Source organism: Papilio machaon, chromosome 16, assembly GCF_912999745.1.
Source record: "Papilio machaon chromosome 16, ilPapMach1.1, whole genome shotgun sequence".
NCBI lineage: Eukaryota > Metazoa > Arthropoda > Insecta > Lepidoptera > Papilionidae > Papilio > Papilio machaon.
This window is the reverse complement of record NC_060001.1, coordinates 6,420,066-6,435,462: the sequence shown is the minus strand read 5'-3', so window position 1 is coordinate 6,435,462 and position 15,397 is coordinate 6,420,066. Positions and strand designations below refer to the sequence as shown.

The following is a 15,397-nucleotide window of genomic DNA, read 5'->3' as shown; positions in this document are numbered from 1 at the left end:
CAAAATTGATCGGTGTACATTCCATATTTATTACTTTCGTTTCTTTATTCTCAGCCACTTTGTGCTTGTCATGTTTTTTTATTTAGACGTCAGAACGCCCATTGTTCACGCCCGCGCCTGGGGCGGGGGCCAACAAATTACTGTACTTATTGATTAAAATCTCTTGTTGTAAATTGCTCGCAGTTTATAACTTTGGTCTGATATTTATAATAACAATTTATAGTTAAACATTTTGTTGTTTTTATTTTGTTATTTAAGTAACAAAACAACAGAGATTTCATTTGTAAGTCTAGCTTTTTTCTAATATTACTTCTTTAGTTAAAAAAAATATATCAAAAATTATTCAATTTCAATTAAGGAATTAATTCGAATACGGAAAATTAAAGGATTAAGTTTGAATTCAATGGTAATAAGAAATTAAATAGTACCTATCTAAAAACTATACCTTTACAAGGCATACTTATTAAAAGCAGACATGTTTCTGTGACCAAAAACTCCGTTTAAAACATTTTGTTATCTCTGTTTAGTCAAAGATAATGACAGAGATGACGATATGTATTATACAGAGATTTTGGTTTCAGAAACCTACAGTAAAACTATCAAGAAATAAATCCATAGATAATAAATAACTTTATCAGCCACTTCTGTGTATTGATATGGTTTCTTATTTCTATTGAATTCGACTTTACGTATATTCGTAATCCGGAAACAGTTTAATTGTAAACGAGTTTATTATGCACGTAGTTATGGCACGGATTAGATACGTAATAAAAGACAAAAGAATAACGATTTTAAGGTTACAGAGGTCGTTATTGATTAATATAACATGAGATAATGTAGCTTTTAAAATGCATTTTATGTCTTACTGTGAATTTCCACTATCGAAATACTTGTTTTAAAATATTGAATGACAATAATATTTCAATATATACTGGGTTCTAATCGAATTACTTAACCATGAAATTTCTAAATTACGCTTAAAATGTCAATCTCAAAATAGAAAAATCTAACATCAATATGGCCGCCATGTATGAAGTACATATGACGTGACTCTGGTTACTAATTTAGGCTTTTGATCGAAAAGAAAGATACATAATTCTGTAGTGGAAAATCATAATAATTATGTTTGTTATAATAATGTGAATTATACATTTTTAAGTCTATATCACCAGACCATAGTGTAACTAAAACATCAGTAAGTGAAATGAAAGTTAAACTCACATATGCATAGTTTATCTGTGCAGCTATAAAATATGTTTACATATGTTTCTAATCTAAATAAATCGTAGTTTTTAATAAATAATTCACAATCGTTATATAAGCATGGAACAAAGTTTGTGGCGTACAAACTGAACACCAAACAGTTGGCCTAGCACGAATATTTGCAACAAGCGTCTTCGTCAACTATGCCAAAATAAGCATAAGATTTGTTGGTGTACTTTACGTCTGATAGGGGGCGCTGCACAAATTTTGTTATTGAAGATCGTCACAAACATTAGTGCTAAGGCCAACTGATCGTAGTTGGAGTCTCTTTGCTATTTTATTTGGTTGCTTGTTTGTCAACTTCTACAAAAATCTAGACTCACAAATGTCGTAACTTTAGAGTATTATTCTATGTATAAAAGTGTTTAAAAATTAATGGATATCTGATGTAGATTGATGATAAACATTCACATCCATAAACATTTTATTTTCATGCGCATTTATATACTTTCTCTGCCTCAGGCGAGATCTAACGTAGCTTATCTAAGTTTCACGTTTCGTTCTTTCTTGTTTATTAAATGTTATAGACGTAGTCAAATGTGAATTTAAGTGTTAGTTTAATTCAGTGAAATATAAGATTTTTGGTTGCATTCAACATACGTAAATTGTAAGATTTTTGCGACATACAGTGTCGTTATTTGTTCACTAAGGGAGCCATCTCTTTCTAAAAATGAGAACACAATTTATTTGATACGGGTTTTTCGGCCTTCGAAACACAGAGTAGCAAAGTCACTTTGAATCGAAGTTATGTAATTTCTCCAGGTTTTGTCTATAAATAGAATTAACTATGAACACTAGATAAGTACAAAATGATGTAGGGTTGTCCGCGTAAATATCGCGTGTCGGTATGCGACGGGCATTAATTAAGGCATTGCCACACAACATGCGGTCGTACGACGCCGTCTCAAGAGCGTGTTACGACACACGTCTGTTTACTCACAACCACTGCTGTTTTGATAGAAATAATCATTTATAGGAAGGTTTTTTTATAGAGAAGTGTGAATAGAGAGATCCTTCCTCAAATATGATCAAATAGGATCGAGATTATACCCTGAATATACCTACTATTAGACAAAATAATCTAGACCAACTCTAGTCTTATTCCCTTTTTCACTCTTTTCAAATTTTGTAAAGGATGGGAAAATAGTTTTGGCAGGTTAGGGAAATATATGGGAAAAAAGTCTTTTTTCCCCATTAAAAGTAGGCAATGCATCTGCAAGTTTTCATCTTAGGGCAACGTTCATTTCGTATTTTTAGCCTTCTAGCGTAAAGTAAGATGAAATTAACTGGTTCATGTTACGTAGTTTATAAAAAATTGTCACTGTATTAATTCTATTATTTTGTGTTATATTTCTATGTTTTGGATTTCTAATCATATTTCTTAACGTTATTGTTAATGTTCAACGACCATACAAAATGTCAAAAAGATGGAGTAACTAACCCGAAAATTATACTGTCAGTGTTATGTTGCGTGCATCATTCTGACACGGTATTGTTCTGTAGATTGTCAAGTTGTGCAATTATCAAGGTTTTACATTTAATTTATAAAAAATGACCATCAAGCATTTTTATAAATTAAATGTAAAACCTATTGGGATCTTCATTTTAAGAGACACAGGCTGAAGAATTAAGCCTAACTATATTTAAATAAGTTTTCTTTTCCAAATTAATTTAGCGATTGTGGCTGAATATATCATAATGTCTTTGCCTTTTAATGTAAACAATCGTTCGCGCCAAAAGGGTACGCAATATTAAATTCATCAGCTGTCAAAGGCTCGAAGGTTTCATTGTTTAATTGGCACCAGTGTTGCCCATGGCTCCGTAATTAAACGTTTCTTTCGAATTTGACAAAGGCCAAGAGTGACGTTTGACATAACCTATACTTAATTCCCGCCAAATTGTAGCCCGAGGCGCAATTATGTTAAATTTTGGCTTAATAATATTGCATGTATACAAAGGCATTGCACCCGGACATTATTTTATATTGTAAAATAAAAAATGTTTTTTTTTTTAAATAATAAAATAGCTTTAATATTATTGACCGACAATCATGGTTAAGATAACTTGCCTATCGATAAGTGTTTTTGGCTATTTTTAATTAAATTAATTTGAAATAAAATATGTCTCATCTGGTTCAAATGGGTGAAGGTCGATCTCCCACGGTATCCTGTACTATCAATTTCTTTGGCAAATAAATAATTTATTTACGTGACATTTATCATTATCATGTATAAATAATTATTATTCGTTACTTTACATAAAGTCTTCTGTAGTTAGTTATATTATAAAGTTGATGTTTTATTTTTTACTTGACAGCTATTTTTAGTATAGACAAAACTATGTTGTTATGTTTGTGTGTGTAATTTAAAGTCGTATGTTTATTTCACCTTGGCTAAAGTGATTTTAATTAATTATAACGTTTACTTTCTTCATAATTTATTTCGCTTTTTTAGTCCACGGTCGTAATTAGTTGTGGTGATTTTTTTTTATTAAACGTTACAATAAATTCCTACGACTAAGGGTCGAGGTTACAAGATTTAAAGCTCTTGACCTTAACTTTGTAAACTTGTGCAAAATAAAAAAGAAAAAAAAAACAAAGCATAGACTTTGACATATTTTTAAGAGAACATTTTATATGGGTTTTATCCCTTATTTTGTACAAAAGTTACACTTTTAGGTCTTACAGCTTTTAAAAAAATTACTACGAGTACATACCAAAAATATTCTTTTAAAATTAAGAATCATTTAAGATATTGTTAATTCTAAAAGGTCAATATGAACAGTAATACTTTAACATGTCTTATGATAACTTTGTACGTTACATGATGACTTGTCTATAATTTTTCACGCGCTGCAATTTTCTCATTTCATGTTCTTGACCGATTTTATCATTGTGTTTTATTGCACGAGCATGGCCGCCGCAGACAGTTATGTCTTTTTCAATTACATTACTAATAGTTGATTTAATGACGTGAATCTTCATAAAACCTTAATTTTAGTGTGTGTTTCCATTGTCAAAACATATTTTGTAAAACATTTAGTAATAAGTTTCATTCTATATGAAAAAACTGAGATGTGCAATTTTTTCAGCAGTGGAAATACACGGTAAAAATATTTATCATCGTTACTCAGTTAGCGTCTCAAAATTTCTTGAAATTCAATCACTTAAGTGGTAATTGAATGATCAAAATCTCTGTATAAATCATATCATCATCCTTGCTTTCAAAATGTTGATTTTTACGATTTGATTGCACATAAATTACTACAAAATTATGGTCACTTGCATGGAAACATTTTATTATTAAGTTAAGATATATTAAATTAAGTAACGACTAAATTCGGATAATTTGTTTCCAGGCCGCAAGCGCTCTGTTTACGCTAGATGTAGCCAGGGGTGAGGCTCTCGCGCGGCAGCTGGCGCGAGGAGAGCGACGTCGACGTCGGTGTCGCGCCGCACTTGCGGTGACCGCACTGTTATTATTACTGGCCGCAGTATGCGGTGTTGAGCTGCTCATGTCACGAGGGCAGAGGGTTTTTGGAGCTGTGTTGCGGTGAATGGTTAGCACTTAAAAGGTTAGAACAGTTGAAGAGAACGCCTAATTCTTAATGATTAAATGTCGCACTGAGAGTCGTTAATTGGTCTTTAAGGTACACTACTCCTTAGTGTAGATTTCTTATCCTAAAACAGCAAAAAGTTTGGTGTCTAGTGTTGAATTCGGTATTCAACTATTTTGAATTAAGACAAGTTAAAGCTTTTTTGAAATAGTATAAAGCATTACATTACGGAGTAATCCAAATTGGTAAATGAAGTATTATACATAAGGGCATTAAAGATCGCTGCAAATGTTGCCATATTTACATTTACTGCTAATACTTTCACAATTACAATTTATAATTTCACATTACACAAAACAATAAAGAATCAAGGTGTAATTGTGTAATAATAAGTAAGGTGGGTCAAAAACGAAAAGGAGCTCACCTAGAAAGCTTTCGTATCCACTCAGTTGAGCTCTTAATTTATGTGAGAAATAAACTATCGCCCACTTAAAATATTTTCACCGAATTTGGCGAAAAAATGCGGTTTAGTTGTTCACCTTTGTGATGGCGTAATGTAAACTTACTCTTACAATGTAATCTTGATGACATAGTTCAAGGTGTGATCTGCTCATCTTTAAAACTATGTTTATCTTGACTTTTGTTTGAAAATATTATGCTTTAATTTAATTATTAATTCAGATTCCTTTAACATTACCTCTTAATGCATTTTTTAATTATCAAAATATAATTTCAGGAGCGGAATTCAACGCAGGACGACATACGCGGTAAAAATACCGCGTTGATTCTACGTGGTATTCTTTTTTTTAATTCCTATTATTCATTTTCTTGTTTTAAGACAAATTTTAAAAGCCATTGCTGATCTTCGATGTAATTTATCGATAATTTTGTGACATCTCTATCATAACATTAAGTCTATTTTTCCACTAAGGGTTTAATATGCGCGCAGTAGAATTAGAACATTCGACTCTTATCCGCGGCGAATTTGCGCGGTTTTTAGTTTAGTGAAAAAGGCACTTACTAGTAAGGAGTTTGAGGTGCAAGAACGAATGATGACATAAATCTGACAGATGTCAGATCTATTCTCGTTTCGTTCATTAATAAAAATAAATCGAATTTAATAGTTAAGCTTAATTTAATAAACAATTATTTCTATCTATGGTCTCCATTTTTAATCTGTAATTTGTTAGTTTTAGGTTATTTTTTTATCATTGTAATTTGTAACATTTTAAATTCAGACGTAGTAGTATTTTTTATTGTTTTTAATTTTGTTCTGTAAAAATACAATAAGCCATATCTATATTAAATAAGTGATAATTCATATTAATTTAGAATAAACAAGTGAATAATAATGGAAATTATATTTTAATTAATGTAATTAATCGATTAATTTATGTGATCTTTATAAATTGTGATCTTCGTACCTTAGTATAAATAATATTGGAGATGTAAAATTAAGCGGTTTGTTTAATATAATATGTATTTGCACAAAGTGCATTTGTATTTTTTTACGAATAAAATATTTTATTTGTGGTGCATTTTTATATTATTTATAACCGTATCCTTTAAAATTAGAAATATAATAAAATAAAAATCGGGTAAATTTAAGATCTTTAATTTACATTAAAAGAAACATCGGAAAATAGTTAACTAAATAAGAAAATATTTAACTAGATTATATTCGGCGTTTTTTCACTTGTATGAAAACTTATTGCTGTCTCTGTTTTCACGAAATGAGTGAAAGGGATGCCAATATTAATTTAATAGAAATTTTACTATGTAAAATGTCAGTCAGCGAAGATTACGTCATCAATCTTCTGGTCCTGAGAGTCCATGGGTACGTCATCAAGAACTTGGCATTTGAAGCCTATTGCTACCACCTGTGGAAGATATTTCTTTATGGCATACTTTAAACTAGTTATTAGATTAACTTGTTCTTTTTAACACACTGTATTATTTGAAAAAATAATGTTATACACTGTTTAGTTTAACCCTTTGTCTGCCGCTGATCAATATGGATATCAAAGGGTAATAAAACAGTATGTTTTACCCTTAAATATGTATATATGTACTAGCTGTCGCCCGCGACTCCGTCCGCGCGCAGTTAAAAAAAAATGAAAAATAGATGTTGGCCGATTCTCAGACCTACTGAATATGCTCACAAAATTTCATGAGAATCGGTCAAGCCGTTTCGGAGGAGTACGGGAACGAACATTGTGACACGAGAATTTTATATATTAGATTATTAGTCAAGATTACACATCGGAAGCCTACGCAAAATCATGATTCCTAGTAATTTCTAAGATCAGCGTGAGATAAAAGGGTTGACATGTTTAAGCTAAAATGTTATCGAAACACAGTTTAAGTTTTTTATAGTTAGGCACTCTCAAAAATTAATTATCATTGAAAATTTCGATGTTACTTATCACTAAATTAAAAACAGTAGTACTGATTTTGATGAATTTTGGAACAAAGATAAATTACAGTCTGGAATAAAGTAAGGGATATTTATTTTTAATTCCACATTGACGAAATGGCAGGCAACAGCTACTTTATAAAGTGTTTTGTTAATTATTTTTGTCAGATGTAGGCATATTATTGTTTGAAACTTACTTTGGGCGCTGTGTTAGGATTTTGTCGTAGTTTGCTGATGTACTTGTCATAGTACCCACCGCCATGACCCACTCTGCCACCGCTCCGACTGAACGCAACTCCCGGTGCTATGATCAGATCTAGACCTGAAAATGAAATAACCTAAAATGATGTTTGGTGGTTATTATAAACCGACGGGTTAGTACGTAAAGACTGGGCCAAATGAACTCTCTAAGCTGACTCTTGGCTGAAATCTATGATTAAAGACAGACGTACCTATATCTAGAGCATCATCCCTGACCTGGTCCTTGCTGTGCTGCTGTATGCCGTGCCTAGTGAGGGGCATGGCCGATTCATCGCCTGTCTCCAGCTTGAGCATCCTCATTATGCCTCCCGCGTACTGCGGCACGAACGCAGCGCCACCTTTAGCTTTTATATCAGCGATTATAGGCGCAGTGTCAACTTCCTGATCCGTGCTCATGAATATCGCTACATTCTTCGCTTTTATGTAACACGGATGGTTTACAATCTAGAAAAAAATCAAGAACATAGTATTCAATAAAGATGATATTATTGGAACGAAGTTTTGGAACGAAGTTCCTTATCGCGCGTTGTGAAAGGGGGCTAGACGGAAAAAATTCTTACGAAAAGTTGTCACGAAACTTTTTGCTATAGTAAGTATGTTAACGACGAATGAGCGCTACTTCACCATGGCAACGACGTGACAATATATAACGAAAATTCGTAGAAATAAAATGTACTTCTTGTGAAGACTTAAGTTTTTTATTCGTAGAATAAACATTGGTTCCTTCACTAACTAATCGAAAGGAACTTCGTTCCATCCGGGTGTCCCAACACACCTCTCAAGATTTTATTAAATATAAAGACGACATGCACCGACTGCACCAAGCAATCGTATAGGGATCATCAGTTGACGATCGCTACACACGAACCGCAGTTGTTAGTTGTTCCTTAAAATTTCTTCCACCCTTACTTTACCTTACCTTGAAGCAGTTCTTGTATGAATTGAATGAATAAAGTACCTTATCATAAACAATTTTGGATTGCCTCTTCTTTTCTTCGGTGGATAGAGCCGCGATCCTGGCGGCAACTTGCTCGCGTATGAGCACTTTGGCAGGATTAGGGGTTAGTTTACTCATTGTGATAAAGTTCCTGCAGAAATAAGACACGTTAAAGAAAGAAGCGTCAAACTTTTAAATAAAAATAACATAAGTATGACCGTAGTACAAAACAAAACAAATTCAATTTACTGGCTGTGAAAAGCGAAGCAGCCATAAGACATTACAAGTTCCTGGTCCCTTATGTATATAACGTGGTAGATAAATAAAAAAATATTTCACAAGATCAAGATGTACCGTAAAGATAAAATATTGTTGGATTGAAGAGAATAAAACCAGAAAAAACTAGACAGCAATTCAAAACATATCCCAGTAATTGCTTATCGGGTTTGAGCTGTTTGTTTCATAAATAACGTTGTCCCTGTAAATAAATGATTTGCAATAAACAGTTTCAATTATTATTTTAATATAACAAATAAGAAATGTATTAAATTTTTAATCGTCGTTATGTCTACTAACTTCTTAATTACCTTAAAATATTTTATCTGGATTATTGACCTCTTTAACTTCGGCATCAGTCATTAAATTAAAGTTATAAAAAACTGATAGTAATTAAATTTCTCTTTACACATAAACATTAACCGTTATCCAAGAAATAACCTAAAAAGTTGTCTATTTTTGAAATGATAAAACATCAGTATCACAACTTGACTAGTTTACGTTTATTAATGCACGTGTATACGAAAGAGACACACAATAATTCCATTTCACCTGTTGGTATTCATGATATAAAATTTATGTGAGGCGTAATATTGTTAAACTGAATTATTATCTTATTAATGGAGGGAAAACTTACCAGTTCACGAGATATTCTTACAATTCCGTGACTGACACTACAGTACAGTTATCTTATTATTTGATATCTCACTTTAGTGTCATCTCAACCAAAACAAACGTGTAACTTTTTCTGAATACAAAAGTACAAAATAGCGACATCTATATTGAACTAAATGCACTACTGATATAAACACTTTGATGTTGCATTTTATTGTTGGTAGATGGCGCTTTTTTGAAATAGACGATTTTCTTATGTAGGTAGATGGCGTGACAGTCTATAAATAATTATAGGAAATAAAAAATTTATAGAAAAAAAAATTATTTATGTGTATCTTTTTAATGGATTAGTTATCAATAACCAACAAAGATTGTGCTACCTTTTTGGAAACACAATTTTGCCTGCAAATCTATTTAAAAAGAAATTTTATTTACACTTATACATACGTTCTCGATTTTTTATTTTATAACCTAAAAGCCGATCTTAGATATTAAGTACATACATATATTGAAATGCAATATCAGCTTAATTTATATACAAACGTGCACTATATTATTCAATACCGTGCTCTTGATATAAATTTATAATTTATTGGCAATCGACGGAGTGTGAAACGTTTTCAATATTGCCGATACAATTGTTCGGAGCTATTTTCATATTGTTCGTATTTATGCTACATAAATCTTGTATAAATAAAAATATACTTTTAAAACCACACTTAAAGTTATTGATAAATCTGCAGATGTTTTAAGCAGTCCCTTAGTGTAAAATACCCTAAAATCCGCCCTTAGTAAACAATTAACAATATTGGGTATAACAATTACACGTCCATTTTAATTGTATGTGAGTAGAATAAAGTGCAATTTGGTGCGAAATCGCATTTTTATCATACTAGCTGTGGCCAGTGACTTCATCTGCGCATAGTTAAAAAATAGATTATTAATAGGCTATGTGTTCTTCCAGACTATGGTCTACAACCGATACCAAATTTAACAGTTCTTCTAACAAACGTCCATCCATCCATACATCCAAAACATTCGCATTTATAATATTAGTAAGTTTGCAAGTTTTTAGTTGAAGTAATGTTGATTTTTAGTTGCTTAGCATATTGTAGAGTAGATAAATGTTGCAGGTAAGCAAGCGTGCTAACAAGAGAGATAACGTGAATCTATTTTTCAGTATAACAAGGCGAGTTTATCACGAGACAGATTACCCTGTGTACATAATGCGTCACTTTCGCTACAGCATTTTGTCCTATGTTATAGTTCAGAGATGCGATTTAATACTAATTTTTCTATGATATATAGAGAGTAACACTTTACTAACATCTAATATTACTATTTTTGTGTAAAAAAACAACTTAAATCTGACCTGAAATATAAATGTTTCCATTGAAGTATATCCAAAAAGTATTGAAGACATTGACATAGTAATATCTGAGACATATATATTTTTCAACGATGTTAACATAGGTATTTATTTTGAATAAATCTTAACATCATTAACACATCAAGATTAACTTAATTAACTTGAAGCTTCGTTAAGTAAATATAAGTGCGGCATCTTCAAACGCGTCGTTACTTACAGGAGCAGGCTTCGTTTAATTCAAACGTACTTAGTACGTGTATAATATATTTATTTTTTGGATGTTATATTTAGTTCTTTTTATTTATATTATTACAAAAACATTGAATGAAATAATGACACCATATAAATAATAAAAACAAAACTTTACTATTGTTTAATTTTTCGTTGACTTAGGGTCCTTCAAGAAGCAAGCATACCATTTCCTGAAGGCCGGCGACACATCTGCAGTTCTTCGTATCGTTGATCACGTCGGTGTTCCCGCCCTTCGTTTGCCCCCTTCTCTTATAAAAAAAAACTTGAGAGGTGTTACGGGACACCCGGATGGAACGAAGTTCCTTTCAATTAATTAGTGAAGGAACCAATGTTTATTCTATGCATAAAAAACTTAAGTCTTCACAAGAAGTACATTTTATTTCTATGAATTTTCGTTATATATTGTTACGTCGTTGCCATGGTGATATAGCAAAAAGTGTCGTGACAACTTTTCGTAAGAATTTTTTCCGTCTAGCCCCCTTTCACAACGCGCGATAAGGAACTTCGTTCCAATTCGTTCCAAAAATATTAAGACAGTCTTATATAATATATTTTAATAGTTAGTTCTTATGTAATATATAATAGTTTATTACTCTACATTACTTTTGATAATCTGTAAAAAACTATTGTTTAATATCTTAGTAATAAAAATAACTAAAGAGTTAGAAATAGCTTGGAAATACCATCCCATAGATGATCTGTAATTCTTCTACTCTCCTTCTTTCTTAAAATCTTTAATACATCAGTTGGTTAATTCCGCAACAACAATATTTGTTGGGTGCACGAATTGGTCGGGTCGACCGGTGCAATACCACGACCACACAGAAGACTGGCGTCAAGTGGAAGCAATTCCGCGTTTCATCTGATGAGTGTGGTGCTGGAGGCCTAATTTTAGTCCTCTTTACCTTTCTATTAAGAAAGGATGGGAAGAAGAACTGGATTCGGCGGAAGAGGGGACGCATAGAAAGGAGAAATATCCTCTTTCTGTGCGTCCCCGTCTCCGTTAATTAAAGGTGGGCAACGCATCTACTTTTGCGGATGTCTATGGGCAACGGTCGCCTCGCTATTGTAGCGAATCCAGGTGGTCGTTTGCTCGTTTGCCACCTTATGATATGAAAAAAAGTTTATGCATTGTAATTGTTTAAATAAAAATTTGTTTATTAAAAAGTATGCATAAAAATATGTTAAATAGGATTTGTTCAATAAAAAGATATTTATTTCACTAAAAGATAAAAGATGTTGCAACTTCCGATGTGATTAGTAAATATTTGAGTCTTATCTTCCGATAGAGAATTTAAAACAGGACACGACAGTCATATTATTTACTTTTCCTTATGAATTAATGGTATTTTTATGATTAAAATTTTATAATTATATATTATGATATAAATTGTATGTATTTTTACAGTATTTTAATTTTCAATATTCGTAATTAAATTTGATGATTTCCGATAGATTTGATCTTACTAATATTATAAATGCGAATGTTTGGTTGTATGGATGGATGTATGATATTAGAAGGTATCATCAGAACGGCCTCATGGATCTCGCTGATTTTTTTTTTTAAGTTTAAAATAATTAAATTAAGTTTGAGCGGACAGAATCGTGGGCCACAGCAAGTATTATTTTATTTTCTAAATTTATGGTGTATATGTAAAGACATTTATTACGGACGCATATATTACAAGAGTTCCATAAAATTTATCTTCTTTTAAATTACAAATTTATAAAACACTAGCTGTCGCCCGTGACTCCGTCCGCGCCGAATTAAAAAAAAAACTTAAGTAGTAAGCTATGTTTTCTTCCATACTATGTTCATCAGTGTCAAATTTCATCGAGATCCAATGAAACTTTTAACAAATATCCTAACATTCGCATTTATAATATTAGTAAGATAGTAAGATTTTCGTGTGGGCTTTCTGCTTTACTGCTTGCAAGTTTTAAAAATACATACATCATATAGGTACTTACTTAATAACAAAAAATGCCACTGAGGTTTACATAGTTTTCTTACGCTTTATATTAAACTAGCTTTTACCCGCGACTCCGTCCGCGCGAAAAAAAAATAGAAAACGGGGTAAAAATTATCCTATGTCCTTTTCCTGGTTCTAAGCTACCTGCCCACCAATTTTCAGTCAAATCGATTCAGCCGTTCTTGAGTTATAAATAGTGTAACTAACACGACTTTCTTTTATATACCTACTAGCTTTTACCCGCGACTCCGTCCGCGCGAAATAAAAAAAAAATAATAGAAAACGGGGTAAAAATTATCCTATGTCCTATTCCTGGTTCTAAGCTATCTGCCCACCAATTTTCAGTCAAATCGATTCAGCCGTTCTTGAGTTATAAATGGTGTAACTAACACGACTTTCTTTTATATATATAGATAATTTGAATAGTATATGAACTTCAAACATATTCTGACTTTAACGGTATAAGTATTTTCACCAGTTTACATAGGTCTATTTAGCTTACCTTATTTTTTATCTTATAAAGTAGCTAACAAGCAATTGGCTACCCGAATTGGCCGAAATAACCACTGTCCATAGACATCCGTAATTGCAGATGCGTTGCCTATTTTTAATCGACGGAAGACGGGACGGACAGCAAGACGATATATCTCTATTCCTATTCGTCCCCTACTCTGTCAAATTCACTAAACACTCCGAACTAAATTAAGGACTCCGTCTAGCACACTATTCAGACGAAATGTGAAATTGCTTCTACATGATGCCTGTCTTCTGTGTGGTCGTGGTAGAGCCATCAACAACATCTGTTGCATGAACCAGCTCGGCCGTAATTTAGGAAAGGCCTTACAAGTTTGGTATTGAAGCCAAGACCTCCAAGATTAAAAGTCCGCAAAGTCGACGATATACGTAAAGAAAATGGAAACTAAAATTATTGTACTTAGAGAACTATCATTCTCTCTGGGGAAATGTAAGTACGAAGCTGCCTTAAGAAGGAAATATCTCTATTCTTGAAATTCTAAGTCTTTCAAATATCCCTAGAGACTAGAGACAACATTCTGTGAAGTTCGCGTGGAACTTTTGATGATAATATTGAAGATATTAAGATGTCAACTAGGACTGTGAGTACGTTTTAAGGTTTTTTTTTGTTTATTAATACTTATTATCTAATCTAATCTAAATTTAGAATAATATAATAAACTCCCAAATACCTTTACTAGGAGTTCAATTTATAGGTTAGAACAAAAATGACGTGACATTTTTTTTCATTACAAAGCAAAGACAATTTTCTAATGATGTTCCAGTATTATGAATAGGAAGGAACGAAAAGTTAGCGTAAAAATCTTTGGTATCCAGTTAAATGGTAAGTGAAAATGGATTTAATTTAACTCGGTGAAATTGTTAGCACTAAAAGAATTTTGAAATTTTCGCTGAGAATTTAAAAAGAAATGGCATCTTCAATTCTGCTTCATCTCCAATTATTGTAATAATTAGGTCTCTCTAGAGTTCTAGAGAGTCAATTGACTTCTAAACTGAGACACTAGTAAAATAATGACTAAACGAGAAACAGCAAACATATTTTACTAGCTTTTACCCGCGACTCCGTCCGCGCGGAATAAAAAATAGAAAACGGGGTAAAAATTATCCTATGTCCTTTTCCTGGTTCTAAGCTACCTGCCCACCAATTTTCAGTCAAATCGATTCAGCCGTTCTTGAGTTATAGTGTAACTAACACGACTTTTTTTATATATTATATATAGAAGATGAGTCTGATTGGAAGCTAGTTATGTTATTTTGATTATTTTTTTCACACTTTACACGAACGCGAATCGCATTTGTGACTAATCTTAAGATCAGGTGACTGTTATTTTTTGTCGTCCAGTTTGCCAAGAACGTCTTCGATCTCTGTAATTTTTTTTAAACATTGTTTCTTGTATTTTAAGCACTACAAACATTATTTTATTGTCTTACATTGATGTAGAGCATCTTCTAATGTGTATTGGACCGTCTAAAGGTCAATGCACTCATTTAGGCTTGATTAATTTTAAATAGACGATGAATCTGGTACGATGAAACATTTGTATGGACCCCAAATGTTTTTGTTCATGTACTTGTATGTTTAAATTTCGGTTTAGGACAAAATAATAAATTTTTGTGAACTATTCAAGGACTACTGTGTTGTAGGGTTTTTTTTAATCATTCTATATACATATTATATTACAAAAGCTGTGTTAAGTATAGCATTTTTGTCATAGGAAATTAAAAACGACTTACATATATAGAGTTCCCAGGCAGTAATCTGCCGCAGTGATTTTAGTGAATGGTGATGCTGAGAAGAGCTCCCTTTGCGGGAGTTTATGACTTCTTTACGATCCTGGCAAGGTGTGGTTGCAGGCAGGGTCTGCGAGCTCTTTGTTCACCGCTGCGGCAGGGGGCGCCGGCGTCAGCTGTCGTCATGCCAGTAGTCGGGCTCCCCGCGTGGCCGT

General features: G+C 32.4%; 1 protein-coding gene across 1 annotated transcript; it reads right to left on the bottom strand.

The window, feature by feature from the left end:
- Positions 1–6,569: 6,569 nt before the first annotated feature.
- LOC106716729 (5-formyltetrahydrofolate cyclo-ligase) lies at positions 6,570–15,254 on the bottom strand. Its single transcript, XM_014510300.2, has 5 exons — positions 15,186–15,254; positions 8,454–8,583; positions 7,687–7,939; positions 7,432–7,556; positions 6,570–6,698 (listed from the first exon to the last, which is right to left on the bottom strand). Coding segments are annotated over exons 1-5 (603 nt in total). The 5' UTR covers positions 15,188–15,254; the 3' UTR covers positions 6,570–6,605.
- Between the last annotated feature and the right edge of the window lie 143 nt (positions 15,255–15,397).